General features: G+C 43.7%; 1 protein-coding gene across 3 annotated transcripts in view; it reads right to left on the bottom strand.

The window, feature by feature from the left end:
* The window catches only part of HOOK3 (hook microtubule tethering protein 3), an 88355-nt gene that overhangs the window by 45133 nt on the left and 15367 nt on the right, over nucleotides 1–27855 (bottom strand). For all 3 annotated transcript variants that reach the window (XM_061404613.1, XM_061404614.1, XM_061404615.1), the window contains 6 exons: nucleotides 20518–20590; nucleotides 17556–17606; nucleotides 15883–16015; nucleotides 12441–12508; nucleotides 5748–5810; nucleotides 4157–4240 (listed from right to left, as the gene is read on the bottom strand). In XM_061404613.1, coding sequence (XP_061260597.1) covers nucleotides 4157–4240; nucleotides 5748–5810; nucleotides 12441–12508; nucleotides 15883–16015; nucleotides 17556–17606; nucleotides 20518–20590 — 472 coding nt within the window. The remainder of the gene's footprint in view (nucleotides 1–4156; nucleotides 4241–5747; nucleotides 5811–12440; nucleotides 12509–15882; nucleotides 16016–17555; nucleotides 17607–20517; nucleotides 20591–27855) is intronic.

Here is a 27855-nt window from a genome sequence, read left to right as displayed (position 1 = left end):
ACAGGATTGAGTGACTAACACAAACACAGAAAAACAAATATTTATCCACAGGTGAATAGCTAAATAACAGCACATCTATTCAACAGAAAACTGTTTGACAACAAAAGAATTAACTATTGATACCAACAATATGAATGAATCTCAAAAAAAAAAAAAAAGAAGCCAGGCAGAAAGAGAGTACAGTGTGTGTGACTCCTTTTACATGTGATTCTAGAAGATACAAGCGAATCCACAGAGACAGGAAGCAGCGCCGGGACTGGAAGAAGACGACAGAGAACCCCGTTACCCTGACTGTGGTGATGCCAAGAGGCATCAGAATTGTACACTTCAAAAGTGGGCAGTTTACCTTAGGCCAACTACATCTCAAGAACCTGGAAAAGCAGAAGCCACCTCCACTTCCAATTCTCCATCTCCGCCCCTATTTCCTCTTGAACCTGTTCCAGCAGGGCTCCTGCCCCACCACCCCCAGGACCAGCGGAGCTCTGCTTCCTGCGGCTCCCAGAACACCTCCCTCTCCTGGTCCTCTCCATGGCCCTGCCTTGGAGCACCCATGGCTTTTCCCTCCTAAATACACGGATGTCTTTCAGTAGCTGGGCTGTAAACACCACTTATTCACTGAGAGCGCGAATGTTTCTATTTCCAGCCTGGGATCCCAAACTGGGATCCTGTCCACGAAGCGTCTGACTTTAACCTGTGCAGGTGGGACTCTCACCTGCACCCTGGCCAGCCTGCCCGCCGTCTCCCCATCTCAGCAGTGCTAACTCTGTCCTTCCACTTGCTCAGTCAGGATCCGTCACAGCTCATCCTCACATCTACATCCACTCTTTCAGCAAACATCAGTGGCTCTGCCTTCAAACAGATTTTCGCCACTTCTTACCACCCCTCAATTCTGATTTAAGCCAACCTAAATTTTCACCTGATTGTTCCAAAGGCGTCTGAATCAGTCTCCATAAGTTGGCCCTCCCCCTCGGTCTAGTCTCCACCGAGGAGCCATCAAAACCCACGAAAATAAAACTCGGATCACAGGATGACTCTGCTCACAAGCCTGCAATGGCTTCCCCTTTACTGAGCCTTTCCCAAGGCCTGTCTGGCCTCTGTGGACGGTTCCTCTCTCCAGCTCCACTCAGGTGCACTGATCTGGACGCTCCTCTGGGGAAGACTGGGAGGCCAGCTCCTCCGCGTTGTTAGGATCTCTTACAAACTCGCTGCCTCCGCTGGCAGGCTTTGCTGACAACCCATCAGAACAAATTCCTCCCACCCTGCTCCCCCGAGTCTCCCTCTCTCTAGAACTCTTATCGGCACACGACAGACTGTATTCTTATCCTGTTTATTGTCTGTCTTCTCCGTGCGCACTAAGCACCTGGGGGCAAGGATGTTCATCCAGTTCTGTGTTCCCCTCAACTTCACTGTATCCACAGCAGCCACAGGGCAGGGGAAGGTCTGGAGTGGGTGCTCAATGTCTGTTGAATAAACGAATGCGTCTGAAATGCCAGCTGTCTATCTTGTCAGATTTCCATAACCGCACGAGTGTTTTCTCAGAATAGACCAACAGCTCAATTCTATACCGGGGGTCTATTTCTGCTCTTGTATTCTTTTTTAAATAAATATTTAAGGCTTTAAATCTTAAAAACTCATTTCTTTGTTCCTAATTTCTTTTAATTTATGTATTCATTTTAACTGGAGGATAATTGCTTTACAATGTTGTGTTGGTTTCTGCCATACATCGTCAATCAGTTCATGAAAGTGAAAGTCGCTCAGTCGTGTCTGACTCTTTGTGACCCCGTGGACTATATACGGTTCATGGAATTCTGCAGGCCAGAGGACAAGCTGTGAACAGCTCAGCCCTTCAGAGCCACGGGTCTCACCGTGGGTCCTCAGCCCCGACTCTGCAGCACAAAAGCACCACAGACAACACACCGAGCAATGAGCTGGCCTGTGCCACCACGTCACTCATGAGACAGAGGGCCAATCCCAGCGCACGACTGAATGTTATACTACCAAGGATAATACTTATATTCTGCTGGTAAAAACAACCAATCTTATTATCGTGAATAATTTATGCATAGCTACATTTTAAAATCTGAAAAGCAACTAACAGCACTCACATGTGTGCATGCTCAGTCGCTCAGTCATGTCCAGCTCTGTGTGACCCCATGGACTGTAGCCCACCAGGCTCCTCTGTCCATGGGATTTCCCAGGCAAGAATCCTGGAGTGGGCTGCCATGCCCTTCTCCAGGGGCACTTACATTATGACTAGGTATTACTTACTATACAACCGAACAAGTCTGCTCTCATCACAATTCTACCCGCATCCGAAGCAACGACCAACTATTAATGCCTTCAAAGAAAAATGCTTCTGGCAGAAAGCATCAGATCTGAATACCACTACCCAGCTTTAGTAAGTATCAATATGCGGCCAATCGTGCACCATCTGGACCTCGTCCACTCTCTCCTCCCCTCTGGTTTTGCTGTAAATCCAAGACAAATACATTTTATTTCTTATTCTCTTTTTATCAATGAAAGATTTCTTCAACTTCATTTTTAACTATTCTACTGGATTTTTATTTTGACAATTCTATTTTTAATTTACTTAAGTGTTCCTCTCAGTCTGAGGGGCTTCCCTGGTGGCTCAAACAGGAAAGAATCTGCCTGTAGTGCAGGAAACCTGGGTCTAATCCCTGGGTCAGGAAGATCCCCTGGAATACTAAATGGCACCCACTCCAGTATTCTTGCCTGGAGAATCCCATGGAAATAAGACCTGGCGGACTACAGTCCACGGGGTCATAAAGCATCAGACACGACTGAGCGACTAATATTTCATGTGTTTCTTGATCTCTGACTTTTTTCTTTTGAAAACAGCATCTTGTCCTTACTTTAGAGATGCAGCATCTTTGCCAGTTTCACAGGGGCATTAAATAATCAAAGAGAAAACTTTTCTACTACCCCAATTTCTCTACTTCCTCTAGGGCTAGTTTCCTGTTCACCTTGACCCTGCTCTTTTTTGCTACGCATTTTTCCTCACATGCTCTCTGTAAACTCGAGAACCCGGAAAGGTCAAAATGCAAAGAGCCTAACCCTGCGGTACTAACACTGAGTCTATCGTCCCATACTTCTGTTCGCTTAACTCTTTAGAAGAGCACCCTCTGGTAGCAAGCCGGCTTCACGTCAGGGTGTCTGCAGCGGGTGACACGCGTTGGGGGCGCTCTCCTCCAGGAGACCCCGTTGTACCTCGCTGCAGCCTTCTACCATGTGGGGGTGGGGGTGGGGGGCTCCGTGCCATTCTCTGGGGTTTGGCTACAGCAGCCCATCCCTCTTTATTGTTATTTTTAAAACTATTTATCTTTGTTTTTGGTGGCACTGGGTCTCTGTCGTTGCACTTGGGCATACTAGTTGCAGCAAGTGGGTGCCACTCTCCAGCTGGGGTGCCCGGCCGTCTTATTTGGTGGCTTCTCTTATTGCAGAACATGGGCTGCAGGCGCCCAGGCTCAGTAACTACGGCCCTCAGGCCCTACAGTGCGGACTCAGAAGTTGAGGGGCACAGGCTTAGCTGCCCTGCAACATTTCCGGGGCCAGGGATTGAACCCACATCCCCTGGGTTGGCAGGCAGATTCTTACCTACTGGAACACCAGAGAAGTCCCCATCCCCTTTTATAAGAGTTCCTGGTCACTGCATTGCTCCTCTTAGGCCATTCAGCACTTTTCCCAACTGTCTTTGGCCTTCAGAAGTGGATAACGAGTGTGGTGCGCTATTGCTGGCTGTAACCGAGCTGCTTGTTAAATATTCAGGAGACAGGTGAGCCGACTGTTAAACCATTAGCAACTGGTACTGGTCACTGGGAGTGTGTATACCGTGGAGACTGGCAAACACTACAAAAGTCAGGACTTTTAAAAATCTCCCCCTGTCTCCTGAGTGCTGGTCTCCCTCCTCTTTCTTTCTGTGGGCTTATCCCATTTTCATTCATTTATCGTGAATTTACTGGAGTTGTGAGAAGGAAGGAAAACTCTGATCTTTGCTAGGTCTGCACTCTTTTCCCAGGATTTTTCTTCTCTAATTAGGCTGTGTTATAGTCAAACTGAACTGCAAGAGGGACCCACTGTGTGTGGCGGGACCCACAGAGTGCATTTCAGACAGGTGGTCTGGGAACAGCCCTCTTACCTGCAGATCCAACTCGTGGCACCTTTGAGCAATTTCTTCCTTGGCCGACAAAGCTTCGTTTAGTTCTTCTGAAGTTTTCTTCAGCTGGGCAGAGACAAAGAGCTACAGTCAGCACTGGAATATGACACGGCAACAGCTAATAACCACACATGTAGAGCACAGAACTCCCTTCTCTTTCTGCTGACAGCAGAAATCAAGAACCCTTTTGCATGAGTCAAAACAAGACATTTCTTTTTTTTTTTTTTGATGCGTGATAAATGTTCAATGAACAAATCTGGAAATTTATAAATAAACTTCGCATTGTTTGGAAATAATTTAGACCAAATTTCTGTTGTTAAGTAGCCACTTCTAACTGTGAATATCTTTTAGTCCTAAGCTTTGTCTTTTCTGAACTTTGAATTTTGTTCTCTTGTACATCTTTTCTTATCTGGGCTACCTGGTTCTTGGTAATGTTTTGATTCTGTAATAACTGAGAAATTTTACTTTGGTAAAATCTATACAAGCTAGAACAGGGGTTCAGCTGTTAAAATAAATAGCTAGTATATTTTCAACACAAATGTTCAATCATATTAAACCTCTGTGTTAATTTTATCAGTTTCAGAATGAAAGGTTTTTATTACCCTGATTCTCAGCACAAACCAAACAGTCCCATTATTATGATAAACTCTAAGTTAGCAATATATGAAAACATTAAAGTTAATTGACTTTTTAGAAGAAAAAAATTGATGAAAATAAAATTATATTGGCTTTTCATTTCATGTGATCAAATCTCTGCGTAATGGATACAAAAACAAAAAGTGCATTCAAGGTAACAAGTTTAAACTCAGATGCCACAGAGTAAGGAAAAGACAAATAACAATTTGGGCTAAAATTATAGCATACCCAAAGATTTTCCTGCAAAACATTTAGAAACCATGGGGAAGAAATGAGAGGAGACAACACGAAGGTTTCTATTCATGCTGTGGAACAGAGGTCCCAGAGCAGAATACAGCGACTGACAATGTAACAACCTTTCATTAAAAAGCAGTAATTAAAATTACAAATCAACTTTTCTGTTAAAAACTCTAAGAATATATTGCAGAGTTCCTTAGAAAGATATAGTAGCTCCTTAGTGCATTTAAGTATCTCCTGACAGACTGTTCACATCTTCAGAAAGATGAAAGGAAAAAGAAACTTTTTCCATTGAAGAGTAACATGAAATAAAAGGCAAAATATCTTTTGTGTTCTAAATAAATCGTAGGACTAATGCATGCCATATTCCAGGACTGCATCTGTTTTCTTAAACCTGGCATACAGAAAGCTATCACTAAAAGAAAAAGAAAAACCATGACTAGAAAACACAAAATATAGTAAATTAAAGAAGCTAATTTATTTAATAAATTATGTTAGTTACAAATTACAAATTTTATTACAAATGTTTACCATCCATTAGTAAAGTGGCTTTAAAAAAAAGTGACTGTAATTCTTGCATTTTAGGTAAAAAACAAAGAATTACACCAATATATTTCATGAGCTGAAACATCCTTTTCATTAACATCCAAAGTTTACCCTTCAACCTCTGCACAAATAGAAACAATGCAAAACCAGGTACCTGGCGATCAAGGTCAACATAGGCATCATTCCCAGCAGACACAGGGGACTCTTTACTCATCAGCTGAAATCAAGATTTAAATGATTACAACCAGGAGACAGAAATGACATTTGACATAATACACTTACAACAACAAACGGGAACGCCTGGCTGCCGGAGAATTGTAAAAATTACAATGAAAAACACAAATGTAAAAGGAACATTTTCTTATGCATTAAAGCTTTGTTTTGCAGCAGGATTAGCCTTCACCTAAAATCATACGTGTGCAACTTCAGGGCGGGGCCAGTCATGAGAATCAAGTGTTACCTATCCTCACCACGAAAAAAAGACAAGCCTTTAAGTTGAAATGTGGCTAAATATTTTAAAACATTGACTTTTTAGTACAAAAAAAATAGCATTGCTAGGTAACTATTTCTGAAGAATAAATGTGGCTCAGATCAGTGTCAGCCCAAATGAACTGCTGATGCTCAGAGATGACACGCATGCAAACACAAATCTACCTCTCAGCCTCTCCCACCCTTGTGCTGCTCAGAGAAGATTCAGGCGGTGTGTGAGGGTGTGGGGAGAAAGGGTAAAATTCTGACCGTGACAAATGTTGGGGGCACACAAAACATCTCCCCATTTTCTCCTGTTTCCCATCTTACATTCTGTAAAAAGGACAAAAGAGAGGGACGATTAGAAAGGTGGGGACATCTTACTGAGAGATCTTGTCACCTCAGCCTTTATCCCACTCTTTACAGAGCTGCTCCGCTCAGCTGCACCTTCTTCTCTGTATCAGTGGTTCTCCAAGTGAGGGCCCCACACCACCACCACCAGCATCCTAAGAACTTGCCAGAAATGCACATTCTTGGGTCCCCAGCTCAGATTTACTGAATCAGAGACTCTGGGGTTAGGGCCCAGGACACACACTGAAGTTTGAGAACCACTGCTCTCTAATCCTGTCATGAGAAGAGTCAAAGTCCCTTAGCATAATTAGGAAAAAAATAAAATCTCAGGAAGTATAAAAGAAAACCGGCTTCAATTTTTTTTATGCTTTCATGGTAAGAATATTAATAAAAAGATGTTCAAAAGAGTTTTCTTCCAATTGGGAAAAAAAAACAACCCAACACAGAGAAGATGAAATTCAGAAAAAAAATACAAAAATAAATGCATTATTCTACCATCCGGAAATAACCACTTCTGCAATTCTGAACTATGTAAGAAGCCGCCTGTGCTCAAGAAAGAAAGACAGCTCAGGGATAAGGGCGGTGCCGGATCTGATTCAGGGCAGCGGTGGAGGGGGTGGGCACGGGAGTGAGGCGTTTTCCTGCGGTCTTCTTCCCATCCCCACTGTTACAAGTTAGTCCCGCCCGAGCGCAGCAGCACGCCTGGCACCCCACGCCAACACCGCCTTCTCCAGGTCACTCACAGACAGGGGGTCTGCCTGCCCCTCCCTCCCGGGCCCTGCGCTTCCGTACTCCCCTCTGGTTTTCACTCAGTCCGTCACCCTTACGATCACGTCCCGCCTCACTCTGCTCAGACTCTCCGGTGAACGTCACTGTTGTCCTGGCCCGGAGTTTACTCTTTTGTCGTCTTTTCTTTGACAACTGCCTCACTCCGGACGTCGGCTGATACAGTTCAGCATCTGTTTAATCAGTTACCTTCGCCTTCCGGCCTAGGCTTCGTGGTCTATTATTTGGTTCTAATATAATCAATTCTCTTACCTTAGTACCTTCTCCCAGGGAAAATCTCAATCCAAAACCAACCCAACCACCTTTCTCTTCTGGCTGTAAACCCTGACCGCTAAGTACTGAGAGAGTCAAGGTATTTTATAAACCACAAAACATGATGTACGGTTTCCAGGGTCAGCTAGGCCTTCAAAGTTGCCTGTTTCCGAAGTATAGCTGTCTCCCCATCATCAGCCTCTTTACTCCATTAGAGATTATTCCTGCTTCTCAAACTTCACCAACCCTCCCTACTCTTTAAGACCAGACTTTGCCTTCAGGTAAGAACAGCATTCATGCCCACCCTTCCTCCTTTAATCTGGTTAAAACTTCAGTGCTGTTCCTCCCACCCCAGGCTGATCCCTCCACTTAACACTCTCAACCCTGTCTCTTCCCAGCTTCTCAGACCCTGGACCACCTACCATTTTCTTGTGTTATCTCAACCTCTCTCCTGCTCTCTCCTGGGGCTTCCTCCTATTAGCATTTAAAGAACTGAAGGACTACTATGTATTTGACTACCATTCGCATCTCTCCAAAGAAGATACTATAACACAGCCAGGAAACACATGAAAAGATGCTCAACGTCACTAGCCTGGAGGGATATACAAATAGGCCAGGATGAGAAAGCACCTCCCATCCACTCGGATGAGGGGCAGTTACAACGGCCGATGATCGGGAGAGGAACCAGAATCCCGGGGAACTGCTGGGGGGAGTGGACAGCGATGCCAGCACCTGTGGGAAGCACCCTGGCACTTCCTCAAAGTTATACACAGGGTCACCACCTGCACCAGCAGTTCAGTTTCTCGGTATATATTCAAAAAAATTAAAAACAGGTGTTCAAAAGAAAAAAAAAAAGACCCCATATACACATTCACAGCAGCACTGCTCACAACACCCCAAAGGTGGAGGAACTCGCGTCCACGGACAACGCGTAACACAGTGAGGCCCACCCACACGTGGACGACCACGCAGCCGCGAAAGGAGCCAAATACCGAGACATGCTACAGAATCACCTTGAAAACAGCCAGGTTTATAGCTATGTGTATTGTACCACAATAGGAAAAAAGAAATCGCGATCAGCAGCACCTGAATAAAGACAGTACAATCATCTTACAAAAATGCTTCTTCAACCCCATAGGCCTGTCCAGCCCTCAGGCCCTCCTCCAAGGCCTGATCAGTCACCAGGCCTACGGACCAAAGCTCTGCAGCACTCAGTCTGCCCGCACTCGATCCGACACTGTAACCAGGTCAGCTCCCACCCTTCTCAGTGGACAATTACTAAGGTCGCATCTGCTCTCCTTTTTCTGGCCGTGTTTTCCTCCAATCCATCCTTCTCACTGCCTAGAGTTTCTTAGATACAGACTTGACAGTATTTTCTCCTTCAAAGTCTATTCACTGGTTTCCAAAATTCCACCTCGTTCAACATCCTACTGATTTTAGGGCTCTCCTGCCTCACCTCCAGCCCCCGCCACCTCCCACGTCTGCTGAACAAAAGCAAACTCTCCAGAATGTTAACAGTCTCCGGATGGCTGGAGGCTTTCTCTTCTGCATTCTCCTATCTTTCTATAATAAAAGGTACTGTATCTTTAGCCAGGTTTGCAGCTCCTGTGTCCCCATCTGCCCCCGCCCCCCAGGACTGCAGCTCGTCTCCTCCCCCAGGGCTCAGCTGAGATGCCACGTCCTCTAGTAAGCCCTCCTCACTGTCCCCATACCGACTGACTTTTCCCCATGATGGTGATTTTCACTCTGAACACTCTGGAGGTGTCTGAGCTCCTTGTCTGGCCAGCTCTTCCTTTAGACTCTCGCTCTGTGTGACAAGAAACCTTTTCCACGATTGTATCCACCGGCAGGCTGCTATTGTCCCTCTGCATTCTAAACACCCAATGGGCATCTGCTAAGTGAACAAGATGAATATGCACGGAACAGACATATCACCTGAATATCCACCTGTACATACCTTTTCATACGTTGCTTTGTTCACTTGACATTTTAAAGGTCTTCCCTTTGTCGGAAGATACTTTTGGTGACAAATTTTTATCAGCTACATAATAAACCATGGAGTGGAGGTGCTATAATGTCACCTTCTTGACAATGGAAATACACTATTTTCACATTTTTGTTAATATAAAATAGGCTAATAAAGTTGTGCCCAATCATGGCCTGAATTTCTACATAATTCCTTGGGATAAGATTCACAGAATGAAAATCAGTCAGCTACAGATTTCAGTGAAAAAGAAAAACCCAATTAAAGATACCTTTTATTACAGAAAAATTGGAGAATGCAGAATAGAAAACATCCAGCCACGTGGAGACAGTTCACATTGTGGAAAGTTTGTTTTCACACATCTTAATTTTTACTTTTTAACAAAAATGGGATTATACTGCTTGCGTGTTCTGTATCCTACCTTTTTAAACCTAATATGCTATAAACTTGGCCCACGTCATTACTTTTCAAAAAATATGCTTTAACGCTTACATAAAACGCCAACGTATGGTTGAATCATACTTCGTTTGTCCATCCCCCTGTTGCTGGGCACTGAGGTTATTTCCTGTGTTTCAGTCCTAGATAGTAAGGCTGAATAAACGGACCTGAGGTGACACAGCACAGCCTCACGGTGTGGGCTCTGCGTTATCCGAGTTCTAACTCTGCCGCTGCTTCTGGTGTGAACCTGAGCTGGTTGCTCACACTGTCCAGGCCTCTTGTCTCCTCTCTTCTAAAATGGGGACAGTGCCAGTACATACTTCAAAGAATGAGATGTAACCTTTTTAAAAGGTTTTAAATTGTGGTAAAATATCTGTAACATAAAAGCTGTCATTCTAACGATGGTTAAGCGCGCTCTTCAGCAGCATTAATCGCAGCTGCAGTGAATGTTGAGTTAGTATTAACAGATGTGACGTGTTTACTGAGTACCAGCAAAGAGCAAGTGTGAATACACGCTTGCTATTACTATTATCGCTGTCTACCTTTGTACTTCGGACTTCCTCAGGATAAACTCCTAACAGTGGAATTACAGGATCAACCACAGGAAGGCAGAACAGTTAGCGGCCCCCTTATTATTTCTTCCTGTTTTGGCTTAGTAACAGGACCCTCACATTCTCGCTGGGTCTGTGACCACCTGGAATAAAGAACACATTCTCCAGCTTCCTCGAGTGCCAATGCGAGAAACAGCTGGATAACAAGCGTGAGAATTCCTAGACTTTTTCTAAAAGGAAGTGGAGAACCTTCCTTCGGGCCCACCTGCTGGCCAGGATGTGACGTGAGGACTGGTGCACACGCTGCCAGGGCAGACCACAGGGCTGGAATCACGTGTTGGGGATGGCAGACAATGAGCGGCACATAGCTGGGCTCCTGATGCCAACAAGCCAACCCGAGACCACTGAAGGTCAATTCAGGCTCACATCTCACTGACCGTCGCTGTGTTATCTGAACACTCACAACCCTGAGTCTTACCCTCCTACCCCGGATCAGTGCTAGACTGCCAAACCGATCCTCTGTTAAAAGCTTTGCTTTGTAGTAAGGTCCTGTGTAATAAAGAACACTCTGGCTGACCTCTGTCCCCATGTATTAGAGGGAGGGTTGGGGCTTTGAGCCACTGGGTATCAGCCTGACTTCTGGGGAGGAAGGTGGTTGGAAATTTCGTTCAACCTTGTGGCCAACGATCCAATCATTCATACTTACAAAACGAAGCCCCATCAGAACTCTGGACACGAAAGCACAGGTGAACTTCCCTGGGTGGCAGCAGCACTCCGCGTACCGTCACACATTAATGTGCCAGAGGTAACACCCCTTGATTCCACAGGGAGGGGACAACAGAGACCGAGTTAAGGACCCCCCAGACCTCCACTGTAGGGAGCCATCATCACTGAGCTCTACAAGTTATTCCAGCAAATGACCTCATCTGAGGGTGAGCAGGGACCTCTGCATCCAGTCAGTCGGTCGGATCGAACAGAAGATACTTAATTTGCATTCAGCATTTCTCATGTTTGTCTGCTGTATTTTTTCCTGTTACTTACTTACATTCTGCAGTTCCTTTAAAGGTTTCTCCCACTGCTTTTATGATTAAAAAAATTCTCCCCTCCTAAGATTCACCAGTTATTAATCTATCTTTCATTTTCAATACTACAGTTCTATGTTTAACATCTGATGGAGTTAAGAACATACTGCCCCAAAATATGCACCCTGACCTGTTGACTATTTCAAGCTGAAGGAATTGAGAAAGAATGGGGACAGGAAAGATTTCCTGACCTTCCTCGGAAGCAGGTCTTAAGCCCCTCTCGGGAGAGGTACACTCCCAACGTCAGAGGGGAGACGTATCCACGCCTCCAAGGTCACAGGGATGCAAGAGGAACTGGACACCAGGACCCATTGCTGCCCTTTTTCCTCCCTGTCACATTTTCCCACAAGACTCTCCACTCTTCATCAAACCCACGCAGGCTGAAACACTTCTTCAGCCTTCATTTCTTCACAAAGCTTCTTGTGTTGTGTAAGACTTACATTAAATACGGTTGTATGCTTTGCTGTTGTTAATGTTTTTGTTGTTTTTTAGAGGCCCCAGCAGACAACTTGGAAGGGTAGAGGAAAAAAGTATTTTTCCTCTTCTACAGTTGCTAATAAATACTCATCTAGAAATTTGAGTCTGGCAGGAGTTGAAGACCGATTTTCTTCCAAACAAGAGACCCATACTTAGGTGTGAGGCAGTCTGCAGGTTAAGACAGATACTACTTAAAATGGTTTTAAGAATCAGTCAGTCTACTATTCCTAATTCATCAGCGTATTTAAAAAAACTAAGTATAGTTGCCGAATATCTACACCTGCAAGAGGAATGTTTACCATTTAAACTAAAAATGAGATAAGCCAGAACATAAGTATAAAAAAAAAGATTCTCGGAAACTAAGTAGGAGAATGTCTCTAAAATTTCTAACTCAGACACTCAAACTCAGGCTTGCTCCTTTAATTCCTCACCAACTGTAAGCACGAAGGTCCACATACCTCCTGGATGGCTGTCATGACGACATGCTGGACAGACTCCTCCATCACCATGATGGCTTGGATGTACTCTGAAAGCAAGAACAACCTGGAGTGTCAGTGTTCGAGTGACAGACAAGCGAGGGAGTCAAGGCTAAGACTTCATCAGTTCTGCTAAGAAGCTTCCCGTGTTTCGATTCTTCCTTGGAATTTCTCGTATGTGGTTAAATACATGTGTTGGAGGTAAAGTGAAAGCTGACAATCGGCACGTTTCTTTCCTGAAATTGACTCTCCCCTTCCCCATAAAGTTGAGGCTGCTGCTCAAAGTCCCAGGAATGGAGGATTTCAGCATTGTAAAGCAATGAAACAGTAAAGCCTAAGGCCAAGAAGGAAAGGACTCTGCATTGTTCCTAAAATTTAAACATCTTTCACACTGTTCTGTGTTACATGTTATAAAACTTTGATGTCTAGGTTTTATTCTTATGTGACATCAAAGTATTGAATTGTATAATTTCTTGTTGTTGTTCAGTTGCTAAGTCGTGTCCAGCTCTTTGCGACCCTATGGACTGCAGCATGCAAGGCTTCCCTGTCCCTTCACTATTCCCTGGAATTTGCTCAGAAGCGTGTCCATTGAGTCAGTGATGCTATCCAACCATCTCATAATCGTAATTTTTACCTTAATATTTTCTACAATTAAAAAAAAAATTAGGGAATCTGAGAGCTGCTTAGAACAAAGAATTAAGATGGTTTTAAGATAGAGACTGATACCATAGTTTAAAAATACTGTGTAACCCTGAGCTTTAAAGTCATGACCCACATCTTTAAAAAGTGAAAGCACCAATGTCATCAATCTTGTCCTCACCACTGCCAAAAAAGAGAAGAATCCCTGAGTTGTTAGTAGTACACAGTTGGAAAAAAAAATAATTTCTTGCCTTGTAAAAAAGGCCTGGAAGTCGTTTTATTTTCAGATCCAATAATAGATGAAAAAGTGAGGATGAAGTATAAAAACCAGGTGGATTTCAACAAATATGGTAAATATATTTTAATAAGAAATGTTTCAGAAATTAAAGTCATTAGGAAATTTTAGCCTTAATCTGCTCCTCTCTCACTTTATATCCATAAAAACACCAAAAAAACTGTCTCAGCATTCTAATATGAGATAAAGGGAGTCCGACTGTGCAATTGTTATAGTGATCTTTTGGCAAGAGACTCCTGGATCTTTAATGCCAAACTATAATCCTTTGCTTGACAGGTAACTTGTTTAAAAAAATAATGCGACCGCATTATTAAATCGTGACATTCTAGTTGTTAATGCCGAAGCTTCTAATTAAACAAAACATGTTTTTAAGGAAGTACTGCCCCAAGGATACTTGTCTCCAGCAAATGTGTGGCGATGCACTCAGACATACACAACACGTTACATGCATAAACCACAGGCGCTGTCAGAGGCAGGAACCATGGACGTCATAACCGAGTCACTCTCTGGTTAAGAAAGAAATTCCTTTAGTCTGAGCTCAAGGTTTTGTTCGATTGGTTTGTTGCGAGGCACATTCTACGAGTGTTGGGAACAAGGCACGGAATTTCCTGGCTACGGGGCCGCTGGCATGGCTGGGAGCAGAACGAAAGGCTGAGACTGTGGTGCGGGGGCAGGGGCCTGGTCAGGGGCGGGGGGAACGGGCGACAGCCCCGGGAACCTGCGGAGGGGGCGGGCGGGGGGGTTAGTCAGGTGTGAGAGGGGAAGCGTTAGTTAAGAAGCGGTGTTGCCACGTCAAGGCCCTTCCCCGCGAACACCGTAAAATGCTGGATGACATAAAATGACGTGAGAACCAGGTTAGTGCACGCTTTTTTGAAAAGTGGAAAAAAGTAATTTAAATCTTAAAAGTTAAAAATCCAAGCACGTATGATTGCTGGGCGCAGACTCAGGAGCAGTGGAGGATGAGGTGGGCTGTACCAGAGAGCTTATCCTGAAAAGCGAGCGTCTAGGTCCAGAACTTACAGCACAGTTTAGCACAAAGAGCACCAAGCTCTCATGTGGAAGAGACACAGGGTTTTGTCCTCACTGGCCTCTCACGAGCAAGAGATCTGGGGCGAATAATACTTATACGAGTCTCAGTTTCCCAGTCTACAAAAAGTGTTCTTCGCTGGGTTACCAGGCAGAAGGGAGACATTCAGTTAAGTATTATTATTAGTGTGTTTTTACTACTAATCTTTGCTTTTTCAAATCCACCACTGTGTATCTGCCCTAGTTTGAGAAGTCAGGTAGCCGAGATAAATGGATGCTGAGCCAACGCTCTGAGCAGTTGCTCTTCACTCTAGAAACTGAAAAACATCCTCTGAACAGAAAGCATGTGTTTCTGCCACGCTTTATGGATTACAGAGCACACACACACACAGGATCACTGACTCCTCACGACAATGGGGTTTCACGCCCTCACTCGGGCCATGAGGAAGCAGGCCAAGCACCGAATCCCGGGACGGGAGGTAGACGGCAGAGCCCCTGGCCAGCCTCACACCTTGCATCCCGCGTGCCAGCAACCCAGAGATTCACGGCATTTGACGCAAGCTCTCAGCTGCGCTCCTGAGGACAGAGAACACCCTCCGGACAGTGGGGTGTTAAAATCCTGTTCAGAGTGTTCACTGCTCACATAATTTTCAGGGAAAAACTCAATCTAGGTGTTACACAGAACATGCGGTCTGTGTGAGAAGCTCAATGAATATTATGATTGCTTTCCCATAGGACTACAGATACAGGTAACATTCTCATCTTTTCCTATTTGGACCCTGTAACCAGCCACTCTTAATGGCTACACACTTTCAAGAGCTGAGAACTCTCCTAACAGAATAAACATGTAAGAAATTCTTATCTGAATTTAATGAACTATGCTAAATAATTTTTATCTGCCTTTTAAAATCAAAGCACTTACTTAGAAATGCCCGTCCCACTCAACTTAAAGTTCTACGACGGCAGGTACTAGGTCGACTGACACTGTCCCAAACCCGAGCGTGATACATATATTCAGTTAAGTGTCTATGAAATAAATCCTTCAATCTAAAACATCTAGTTTTAGGTAAATTACATATCTTGCCATCTAAAATATCAAATTTTAAGTTCCCATAGCTGAACTGATCATAGGTATTAATTACTATTAATCAGTAATTAACTTGGCTGGACCTTGTCCAATTAACAGTAAATTTCATCAGACTTAGTGTCGTTAAAAATAATCTACTCCAAGAATTAGGTAGCCTTGCAGAAAGGGGAAGGACATCATCGCAATCAAATTTGTTCTAACCTGTTAAACTCTTTTTAAGCTTGAAAACAGATTACTGGTAAAAATCATAGAAAAGGGCATTCTTCATGAGTGGCCTTAAGATGTTCTTGTTTGAACATGCGATCTGTATACACGTAATGATATGAACTACTTTCCTCGGTTATTTTACATGCACGCGCTAACTTCAAATATGTTACCTTGCTTCTGTTCGCAGTTCACAGCACAGCCTAAAATAAGCTGAAGCATCCTTCCCAGCTCTGCAGTGTCGGAGTGCTCAGCGATCAGGTTCACGTCAGGAAGGGTAAAGTCATTGATCTGCTGCCCTAGAATCTGGCCAGAGAGAAACACTTGAGAGCTGCAGTGACATCTACATGGCCAACTAAAATCTGATGAGAGAGGAGTCGTCCACACCGGAAACTCCCTGCTCAGAGCAGAGCTGTCTAGTCGACCTCACTCACGATTCCTAGTTCTTTCTACCTCCCCCATGTAAGTTATAACCCTCCTGAGTTACGGCAACTTAGTCTCTAATCTTGTATGTGATGTGGACACTACTGAGCCCCCCATCTCCCCCGGAGGACTGGCTGTGCACTCTCTAGAGAAGTAGAGCCCAAGAGGCTCTAAAACCCGGGGGCAGCGGAAAGAGCAAAAACTGAAGGTAGTTCCACGCCCGCAGAAGCAGGATTCCCCTGGTCACTTTCACTCTATGTGACTCCAAAATGCTAATAGCAAGATGCCCATATCAGGAAAGAGAAGGGAGACTGGCCCTAAACAAAGTATCTGAGGACAACTGGGTAGGTTTCTGTCTGATGATGGTACAGTGAAGAAGACCCTAAAAGCACGAAAGCAAGACCAATGTGGCTGCAGTATGTGAGGTGAGCACAGAGCTGTCAAAGAGGAGGAGAGGGGGTCGCGTGGCATCCGGCAGCTCCTGGTGAGAAGTGAGGATTTCATTTTCAACACAACAGGGAGACCAAGAAGGATGATGTGGGGGATGAGAGTGACGGAACTGAATTTCCATTAACAAAAAAAAAAAAGTAGCCTGGCTTGAGAGTGGAGAACAGATGGCGGAGGGGCAAGAGTAAGGCCAGGGCCACTGGCTGGGCTACACCAGCGACCCGAGCAAAAGCTGATGACTGCCTGGGGTAGGGCGCTGGCAGCAGAGACGGAGAAAATGGCATTCTGGAGAGTTAACCAACAGGCCTTGCTGAGGGCATCAGAAGGAGGAGGACCATAGGATGATTTGCAGGGCTTGGACTTGAAATAGGAGGGTGGACGGCGGGGTCACATGCTGAGATGATGAGGACAGATAACCTAAGCACAGACATAGGCTTAAATGCAAGTCAGTTTGTGGAGAAAAACAGTAAGGAAGTAACAGGTGTTTCTAGGCTGTGGTGTGTTCATTTGCTATCTGTGATCACGAAATCTAAAGACAAACTAGTTCCACTGCCTGATTCTTTTCCCCATCGATGTCCTGACCATCCTGATACAGACTCACTGGATAAACTGAGTTAATCTTAGGATGGGAGTCTGCCAAGGAATAAGACGGAAGCAGGGAAGGGACTTGTCAGTAATTTTGCACCTTCATGAGTAAGGAAAGATAGGAGACAGTTAACAGATAGCAGAAAGGAAAGCTTATATAAATGAGTAACCCTTCACCAACTATCCATATTATAGTGAAAAAGATTATTTATCTAAAATTCACTTAATAGCTGGTTTCCTGAACCAACATCATAGAGACTATACAATGGAAAATAAAGCTGATTATTAATTCTGAGTAAATTTTTCCTTTACTTGAAATTATTTTCAAGTACTGGAAAATTAAACTATCCTATAGTAATACTTCCAAGGAAAATGAAAAGAATGTCCTTACCTCATGATTGTAATCCAGGATTCCTTTCAAAATTTTCTTTAAGTTGCTTATCTGTTTAAAGAGAGAAAAAAAACAACTGGGTAAAAGCCAACCACAGATGAAAACACACTTTAAGGTAAAAACTTTCTGAATCAACAATCATTCTTGTTAATCATAAAGTAAACATAAAAAATAAAATTCAACAGTACATTTGAATCACCATCATAAAAAAGGACTCTGAATGGTTTATTTGATCTAAGAGATTTATAAAGCAAATTAATTAAGCTTCCAATTATTAAATTAAATTTTCAATGTTCTGACCACATTGACAGAATCAGAAGGTAATTGCAGAGGACTTAACAGTAGGATCAAGGTATGTAGATTTTCTGCAGGGAAAGAAAAAAAATGTGGCATGCTTACTGAAGACTTGAGTTCAGTGCCGTTTTCCCCAGAAAAGCAGAGTTACATCTTATACAGAGGTTAAGTTCTAAAGTTAGAGAATTAAGCAAAAATTATAGTCAAAATTATCCTCACAAAGCAACCTACGAAAACAGGTTGTCACCTATGAAAGAATGTCTCAAAGCTCCTCCATGGTCAGAAAAACAGTGTGTTCATTTAGCTGAGACAAAGAAAATATTTAGGAGCCATTAGGTTAAAAAAAACTATATCTTTAAATGTTTGTACAATGCTCAGCATTGCAAGACAACAGTGCTGTAAGGAGCGTCTCAGTAACAAGACAGGCTGAGGGACTAGCAGCCACTCAACTCCGAGCGCAGGCTCCTGCTTTTGCGCCTGGGGGAAACCACAGGCACAGTCACCTGCGCTATTTCCTGCAGACTTGCATTTTCCCCCTTGTTTTCTGGACCCAATTTGTGTGGCTGGATCTGTGTCAGGGTGCACACACGGCAGGATTCCTTTGATCATCCACCTGGCTGCCCCTGGTGGATGCTCCTAGTGGAAGACATTCTAGGACAGAGGGCAGGAGCAGTGGGAGCCATGAAAGAAAAGATTCCACAGCAGTGGGGCTCAGGGTCATCAAAGCCATGCTTAGTTTTAAGGGAAGACAATAAACTGAAAACATCATCCTTAAAAAAAAAAAACAACTCATAAATAAAACATGTTCGCATCCCTAAGAAAATTTGGAGTCATAGGAAATCTATACTTTCTTTGGTTCTATGGTGTTCATTTATCTTTTAACATTTTAACTTCGAAAAAGTCTTGAAGATCAATGCATTAGTTTAAAATGGTAGTTTATTCTCCACTGGAAAAATGACAAATCTTATTATTCATTCATCAATGGTAGCTTAAAATCAATGGCATCTTAAAATTTAAGAAATACAGCTGAAAAAATAGAACACAGGATATGATACAGAGAACAGGAATGCAAACCAGAGTGGCGCCTGTCAGTTCTGAACACGAAGGACGTGATAAACACTCCCCTTCTCTGGGTTACTGCCTGCCACCCTCCTGACACTGACGACTGTGTGGGTTTGTGTGTGTGTCTGTGTACAAACCGTGTACCCAGGAGTGGAGCACGCAGCTCCTTTAGTAGCAAACGAGCTGATGAGCAGCCTGATTTCTATGTCATAACACTGAAGAGCTACCTCTTTAACTGCCTATTCTTGAAAGGCTATTTCGAAATTAAAACAGTGTCATTAAACAGCATCCATTAACTTGAGTTTAGTGAAAAAGAGGAATTAGATTCTGTCAGACCCAATGTCTAGTCAATGAATAAATATTTTCCTCAAACATGTGCTTTATGGAAATATAAAACAAACCAAGCTTGGCCCGTCCTAAGTCCAGGGATTTCACAAGCTCACTCATCTGAATTTGAGTCACTACTAAGCTGTATCAAGGGCTTCCCTTGGCTCAGGGGTAAGGAACCCGCCTGCCAACGCAGGAGATGCAGGTTCGATCCCTGGGTCAGGAAGCTGGAGCAGGGCACGGCAACCCACTCCAGTATTCTTGCCTGGAGAATCCCATGGACAGAAGAGCCTGGTCGGGCTACAGTCCATGGGGCTGCAAAGAGTCGGACACGACTTTTAGCGAGTAAATAACAAACAACAACAAGCTGTATCAAAAATAAATGATTCTAGAGTTCTCCACACCGCCAGTTATGACCACAGAATGATTCTGTGTAACAAGATTACAGAGATGGAGAGGGAGGCGGCAGCGGCCGAGGGCCCGGGTGACGTGGGTGGTGTATGCGGATGCGGGGACACGCATGTGGACAGAGCCAGGCAGGGCCGCATACACTGCACAGTACATCCACATCAGTCCTTAGATTTCATAGAAACCGGGGGATCGGTACGTGGAAATTCTCTGTACTTTTCTTTTCCCAACCCGCTATATGAGTCTATAATCATTTCAAGACAGAAAGGTAAAAAAAAAAATTTACAGATGGGCTGCGATCTGTATTTTTAAAAAATAAAATAAAAACATTACTGCATAGAGCAAGGTTAGAAACTTATCTGACTACACATGCACAGACACTTGGGCAGGTCGGAGGCTTCACTGTGAACTGCATTTCTCACTGTGGGTTTCGCTCAAAGATGATTGAGAAGTACTGAAAACTAAGGTCATTAGAGTGGAAATAAAAATAATTCATTCTCTGAGTGCTGTGGACACAGTTAGTAATGATCAGTATTTCCTCATCTTTAATAACAACACTAGCAACTAACATGACTGTCCTAAGTACATTACATGCATTAACTCGTTTATTTCCGTGGGGTGGATCCTGTCACAACCCTCATTTTATAAATGGGAAACTCAGGCTCTGAAGGGCTGAAGACGTGACCGGGGTCGTGAGCACTGGGCTGGGCTGTGGGCCTGGTCACTATGCTTCACTAGACAGCACTGTGGTGAGCAGTCTCAGCTGACTCCCATCTTTAGTTACTATTCACCAAATGCTATTTCAGACACATCAGACCAAAAGTCAGCAAGTGTCACAGTCGCCCAAGCGAAAGACATAAAAATAAAATACCTTTAGCCTCCAGTTATCTCCTACTTCAGTTTTGATTCTGTTTAACCAATTTTCATCAAAATACGCAGGATCTCTGCAAATAAGAAAAAGCTAGCATATTAAGATCATGTAGCTCTCAAGCTAAAACAAAACACACACATACACAAACACAAATGAAATTCATTTTGCATCATCACTTAATTGTTATGTAAAAATGTATTTGACACATATACGTCACAAAATAATACATGACACTGAATGCAATTACAGTAAGTTTCTCTAAAATCAACCATTATCAGCTCGTTAAAAATATTTTTTAATCAAAAACAAGCTAAAAGGTGAAAAGTGATAAGATAAAGTTAAATATATTTTTAAAATTATACACTAATCTGGAATTAGCAGATACCATACTAATATCTAAAAGCAGTCAAAGTCAATGACAATTGTTTTAAAAAGGTCAATGAAATATATTAGGAAGAAGGTTAAAATAAGCTAGGAAGAAGGTTAAAATAAGCTATTCAGTTAGTATTTCAATGCCTTTCATCCCCTACTACTTTGAAGGTCACCAACATTACTAAAATTTTAATGTGCTTAAATAGTATAAACAGAGAACTGTTTATATAATAGTAGGCATCAGACAAAATTGGATACTGTTTCTGTTTGCAGAAGCCCTAAATCTAAGATAACACTTGGATTCGGTGTGGACAAACAAACCGAAACAAGGATATAACCTGAATATACTTATGCTTATTTTTCTCAGGAAAACCTCCAAAACTCCTATAAATACTAGAAAGAAAGAAAGAAAAAGAAAAGCTTTTAGCCTGGCACGATATTCACCTTGAAGTTCTTGACACAGATGCTTTAAGAAATTAAATTGTATTTGTTCAAGACCACAAGTTGAACACCTCTGACCTGCTCTAGCAAGTGCTGAGTTGAAAGATCTATTCACAACATAACTGTCTCCATTCACCCAAAAAATGTAACAGCAACCAGAAAAACATGTTAGGACAAAATCAACAGTCTCAATTTAAACTGTCACTCAAACTGATATGCACAATCAGTACTAAATTTCAAGTTATCTTTAAATGAAATAACATGCTATCTAGAGTTTCAAAATTTTCTTATTAAAAAAGATGTACTTATTTAGGCACATGTATTTATGAAAAAAGTTACGAATAAGTTATCTCCATAGAAATCTACGATGATTATTCTTGAAGCCTGTACCAAAGTTAACATATTCACTTTATTGTCTCTTTAATTTCTTTAATTGAGATATAATTCACAGACCATACAACTCACCTGTTTGAAGTGGATTTTAGTATATTCACATTACCACAATCTAATTTTACAACTTCTCCATCATCCCCCAAAGAAATCCTTTATTCATTTAGCCATCACTCCTATTTCTCTTTTTAGCCGCTAGCAATTACTAATCTGCTTTTTACCTTCATGAGTTTGCCGTTTTGTACGTTTCATGAAATTATGCACTGTGTGGGGTTTTGTGTCTGCTTTCCTTCATTCGGCATGTTTTTTAAAGTTCATCCATGTTGCAGCATGTGTCATCCCTTCTTGCCTTTTTAAGGCTCAATAATATTCTGTTTATGGATACGCTATACTTTGTTTATCTATTCATCAGCTGATATACATGCTTCATGTGGGTATGTGCCTAGCAAAAGAATTGCTGGGTCCCCTAACAACCCTGTTTAACACGTGAAAGGTGACTAAACTGTTTCCCAAAGCAGCTGTACCGCTTTACATTCTCACCAGCAGCACACATCCGCTCCATTTTTTCCAGTCTTGCTGTTTGGTGCTATCCCTCTTTTTAGCTGTGTCTGTCAGCATGGATGTGAAGGACTGTTTCACTGTGGTTGTCATCTGCATCGTTGTAATAACTAATAACGTGGAGCATCTTTTCATGTGTTTATTGGCCATCTGTATATCCTCTTTGGACAAGTCTATTCAGAGTCTTTCCAATTTAACAACTGGGTTGTTTTTTTTGAGTTGTTAGTTTTTGTTTTTGTTTTCAGTATTCAGGATAAAAGCCCCTTATCAGACATAAGATGTGTAAATACTGCCTTGCATTCTGTGAGTTATCTTTTTACAACTTCTTGATGGCACAGTTTATGGCACAATTGTTTTTAATCTTGATAAAGTTCAATTTCATCTATGTCTGCTTTTTGTACTATATCTAAGAAGGTTTTGCCTAATTCAAGGTCAGGAGGACTCACTCCTACGTCTTCTGTGATTTTCAACAGCCTTAGTTTTCAACGTGGGTGTGTTTTTGGTAGGTTATGACCCGGGTGCATAATGTAAGCAAAGGGTCTAGCTCCATTCTTCTGCATGTAGATATTCACACTCAACTATTTTTGTTCCAAGCTTAATGTAGCTTCTTTAGTCGAAACTAATTTGAGTAAAACTGCAAAAAGAAGGAAACTGAGGAAGACCGCTGAGGTACGTGACAGTACAGAAAGGCAGTGGGGCCTCCTCGAGAACTAGACCAAGGACAGGAAGGCTGTTAGCAGTCTGGAAGGTGCTCGCCTGACTTTCCCCTTTGCTTCTGCCCGTCTATACATTTTCTTTCTGAAGACCAGCTTTGTGTCTCCACACATGCTCCAAATCTTCACCATGCCAGTTCAAGGAGAGAGTTTTGAAGAGCAGCCCCCAGCCAATCCCAATTCTAAATTCGCAGGAAACTGCAAACGATGAAGCCAGTCTGTTTCCATCCCCAGTCTGACTGTCACGGGACCAGAAGGATGGAGCGCGACACACACTGGGCCGACAAGCCCCCAAAAAGAGGCCTCTTGGCTTAAAACCTCTTGCAACAATAGATTATGCAAAGAAAAAACGATAATGTAAGTGAATTCTACTAAAATATTAAAGAATTACCATGAAAATAATTCAGAAAATAAAAAATTTCATATTTTTAATACTTAAATCATTGAAAAAACCATAATCTAAAAATCATTACCACTGCCAGCCAAGTTAACAGTCTTTCCAAATAAGAAGGACTCACGAGCAGGGCAACTTGTGAGTCTGGTGCTAAGTGGGGGATGCTCACCCAAAGCCAAAGGCACACTAGACTTACTGGTTGAGTTGTGATTCAGGGTCACACAGCTAAGAGAGACTTTCACCTCAACAGGAAACCCCTTAACTTATAAAAAAGAACGCTTTACAATGTTTAAGAAACTATACACTCTGAGAACTCCAAGACTATGAAATACTTCATTTACAAATTTAGAGTAACACAAATCGAAGAACTTGGAAAAATCTGAATAAAACATTTCAAGCCAAGCACTATGATACAGGTTGTTTCTTCCTAAAAGGACCACCGCGTCAGAACCCCAAAACGGCGCCTGAGCAGAGAAGGAAGGACAGCCCAGGCAGCTGTTACTACCCTGTACTCAGCGCCGGGAGCGTCCACGCCACGGAGCCCGGCACTCCGCGTTCACGGTGACCCTGCCAGGAAGGTTATCAGTGTCCCTGCGTGACACTGCGGAACGTCAGACTCAGGAGGCGAGTGATCGCCCCACGCTCACGCAGTTAAGCGGCACAGCTGATGGAACTGCCGTTTTTCTGACAACAGATGAGTAGTCCCGGCCACCACTGTCCGCAGAGCACCATGGGTCTGACACACGGCAGTCCCCAGCACCGAACAACGTTTGGAAAAAGCCACAGCGCTTTTACTGAATAAGCTTCCCATCTGCCGCTTGGGTGGAAGACAACAGCAACAACAGGAGTCCACAGATCCAAACTACGACACATGTGAACTATCTGTGAAGCAGAACAGAACCACGGAGGCAGAGAGCGGACTGGGAGCGGGGCGGGAGGACGTGGGGGAGGGCTGGGGGGAGGTCGGGGTTGGCAGATGTAAACTGCTGGACAGAGAATGGATACACAACGAGGTCCTACTGTACAGCCCAGGGGACTGTATTCAACATCCTGGGAGAAATCATAATGGAAAAGAGTATTTTTTTAAAAAGCACGTGTATGTAAAACTGAATCACTTGGCTGCACAGCAGTAATTAACACCGTAAATCAGCTACACTTCAATTAAAAAAAAAAAAGGAACAGTGGTCCCCAGCCGGCTTCCATTTAAAGTGACTTTTTGTAGTCAAGAACTTTGACTCAATGTGCCGGCATCTAGCCATAACTCTGTTTCTCTACGTTGTTGACAATTTCCAGTGTTTTCTTAAAAACCCTAATTAAGGTTCTCAGGCTAGGATCAAACAACATAAAGGCAATCTTCTCCAAAATCGTAACAGATTATAGTTCTGCACAGATATGTAACCAACAAGGGATAATCTTACTGGGAGTGTTCCTCATGAGTAAGGGACTATCTTTAGCTTCTTACTACGTCCTGACTCTGCTAAGAAAACAACACAAACCAACCACAAAACATACAAAGCCATTTCCTCGACTTTTCCAGTAACACAACTACTTGGCTATAGCTTCTTTGTCACAGCTTAAGCTAAAGGAAAAGCCCATTAACTTTAATCCTTCATGTAATTCCACAAATACACTGTTTTCCTGTAGTCAACTGCCTCCACAGAAACCAAAACATTAAATTTTATTTCTACTGCTGCAATTATTAAAGTACCATAATATCCTTCCTGAATCCCCCAAATGAAGAGGAGGTCTGAAACAAACACCGCAGTTTGATTTAATTTCTTAATAAGGCATTAAAACCACCGGAGTACAGCTCCTTTACAGCGCTGGGTCAGCTTCTACTATAAACAAAGCGCATCAGCTACATTATACAAATATCCTCGATATGGCATTTTTAGTAGCAAACTTCACTATTTTTTTAAATAGATATGTTGATTCTTAGGTCTATTTTCTCATGATCTTTTCATTACCTAAAATGATCATTTTGGTCCTCTGCCATTAAATGGATATTGAAGAGTTAGCTATGATATTTATATTTTACATCCTTAATGACAACAAAAACAAAGTGAACTATGCTTTAGCCCCGCCTGTGTCCGAATGAGCAACACAGGCTCCGAAGGGACAGGCTCTATCTAAACCAAGGCAGGCGATCCGGTCCCACAGGCCCAAAGAGCCCTTCCACCACTGTCCACAGCTTGACCGTCATTTCATCTCTTTCTTTTCCCTTGTTCTTGGTCTCTGAAATATAAAACCTGACGGCACTGAGAGGCACCTCTTACAACTTCTGATCTGGCTCTTTCAATCAATATGTGGTTGTGATAGAACAAGAAATAGGTTTGGTCTTCGTCTCTGGTTCCTGAGGCTGAACTCCTAAAACCCTGTGAGTTTCCTGAGCGATGGGGTGTCTTTTACAATTCATCATGAGCTGTTTCTAGCCATACTAGAGCTAATGCTAAGGGGGTGACTCACTGTGGGACCCCTAGACAGCTTTAGGACCATGGCTGGTCCCAGAGGAATGTACAGCCCCACCCCCAACCTCCAGGAAGGGATGGAGATAAAGTTCAAACTTCCCTGAGGCTAATGACTTCACTTAGGGCTCTGTAGTGAAACCCCCAAATAAACTCCGTACAACAGAGTTCAGGAGCCTCAGGGTGGGTGAGCACAGCCCTGTGCTGGGAGGGCAGTGCGCCAGGGGCACGGAGCTCTGCCCTGCCCTCAACCCCACGCTCCCCTGGACAACTCTTTCATTTGGTTCCTGAGTTGGATCTTTTACAATAAAACTGTTATCGTAAGCACAGGGCTTTCCTGAGTTTTGTGCCATTCTCACAAATATCAAACGTGAGGGGGTTAATAGGAACTCCAGCATTTGCAGTTGGCTGGGCAGGAGTGTGGGTGCCCCAGGACCCCGCCCATATCCACGTGGCGTCTGCGGTGGGGGCGGTCCCATGGGACTGGGCCTTAAGGCTAAGCCTGCCCTAAGTGTCAGAATCAAAGGACTTCGACCTCAACTTGTGGGGCCTGAGTCTCCTCGGGATATTGGCGTCAGGGAAACTTGATAGAGAATGACATAAGAGCGGGGAACTCTTCTTGGAGATAAAGGATAAAAGAAGATAAAAGTTGCTTTCTTTTCATTTCAAAGTCAACATTTGTAATTCCATATTCATTCACTCAGCTAACGTTTACAGAACACCTACTGCAGAGCCAGACAAGTGGGTCCAGAAGGTGAGGGCGGCAGCAAGTTAAACAGGTGGTCGGGGGGTGGGGGGGTACACGGGGAGACGGACGGCTATCGGGGTGCCTGGCGGCTGGTGAGGAGGAGTGGCATTTGGAGGTCTGACTGATAAACACTGGGGGCAGCGGGCCAGGCCGTGCCAAAGCCCTGGGGCAGGGGACGCGTGAGGATGAGCCTGGAGCCAGTGTGGCAAAGAACACAGGAAAGTGAGGTCAGGATGGAGCCAAGTGTGCAGGTCACGTGGGCTCTCATGTGTCACTGTGGGCCCTCGGTTTTCACCCCGAGTGACCTGGGGCACCAGGGCCGGCCTGAAGCTGGACACCTGACCAAGAAACCCTCTGGCTGCTGCACGCACGTCAGTCTGCAGACAGGCAACTGCAGAGACACCGATGCTAGCCTGGAAATTAACACGATCAGGGCGGCTAGACCAATACAGCAGCAGTAAAGCGAGTAATTTTCATCATAAACCTTTTTTAGTCCTAAAAACTTCACAATACACCTCTGATAAGTGAGGCACTTACCTTCACCTCACCCACCACGGTTCTGATGCTACACCTCACATAACAAAGAAACGCCCCCAGAATACCATCTGATATTCAGTCTACATTCAAATCTCCTCCATTGTATCCTTGAGGTGTCTTTGTTCAAACAAAACCCAAGAGTCATGCACTGTACTTGCTTTGTTTTTGAAGCTGTGGTAAGAACACTTAATGTGAGCTCTGCCCTCTCAAGAAACATTCAAGGACGGGGTTCAGTCGTTAGCCCCCGGTGCAGCGCAGCACGGCAGGCCTAGAGCTTGTGCATCGCGTGGAACGGGAACTCTGTACTTGCAGAATAGCAACTCCCCGTTTCCCCAAATCCCGGTCCCTGGCAGCCACCGCTCCACGAGTCTGACCACCTCAGACACCTCCCGGACGTCACGGGTGGAGTCTGGCCTCCTGGCAGCCGGTCGGCTACCACCTTACACGACGTCCTTGGGGGTGTCCACATTGCTGTCCAAGGTAGGTCTTCCAAGAAGAGCCATCCGACGTGTTCGGTCAGTGTCTGTCTGTCTGGGCCCTCTGATCTAGAACTGTTCACTCCTTTCTTGCTGAACAGACCGAGTCAACTGTCCCGCGGAACAGTCCACTTTCTGGATTTGTCTGGCCCTTTCCTCGTGAGTTATTTTCACCTCTTCCTCTGTAGCTCTCTATAACCTGGAAGTCAGATCTAAAGGCTAGATTTAGCGATAGTTTAAAAAT

This window comes from Bos javanicus, chromosome 27, assembly GCF_032452875.1.
Source record: "Bos javanicus breed banteng chromosome 27, ARS-OSU_banteng_1.0, whole genome shotgun sequence".
Lineage (NCBI taxonomy): Eukaryota > Metazoa > Chordata > Mammalia > Artiodactyla > Bovidae > Bos > Bos javanicus.
Note: the sequence above shows the minus strand (reverse complement) of the source record. Positions and strands in the feature narration are given on the sequence as shown.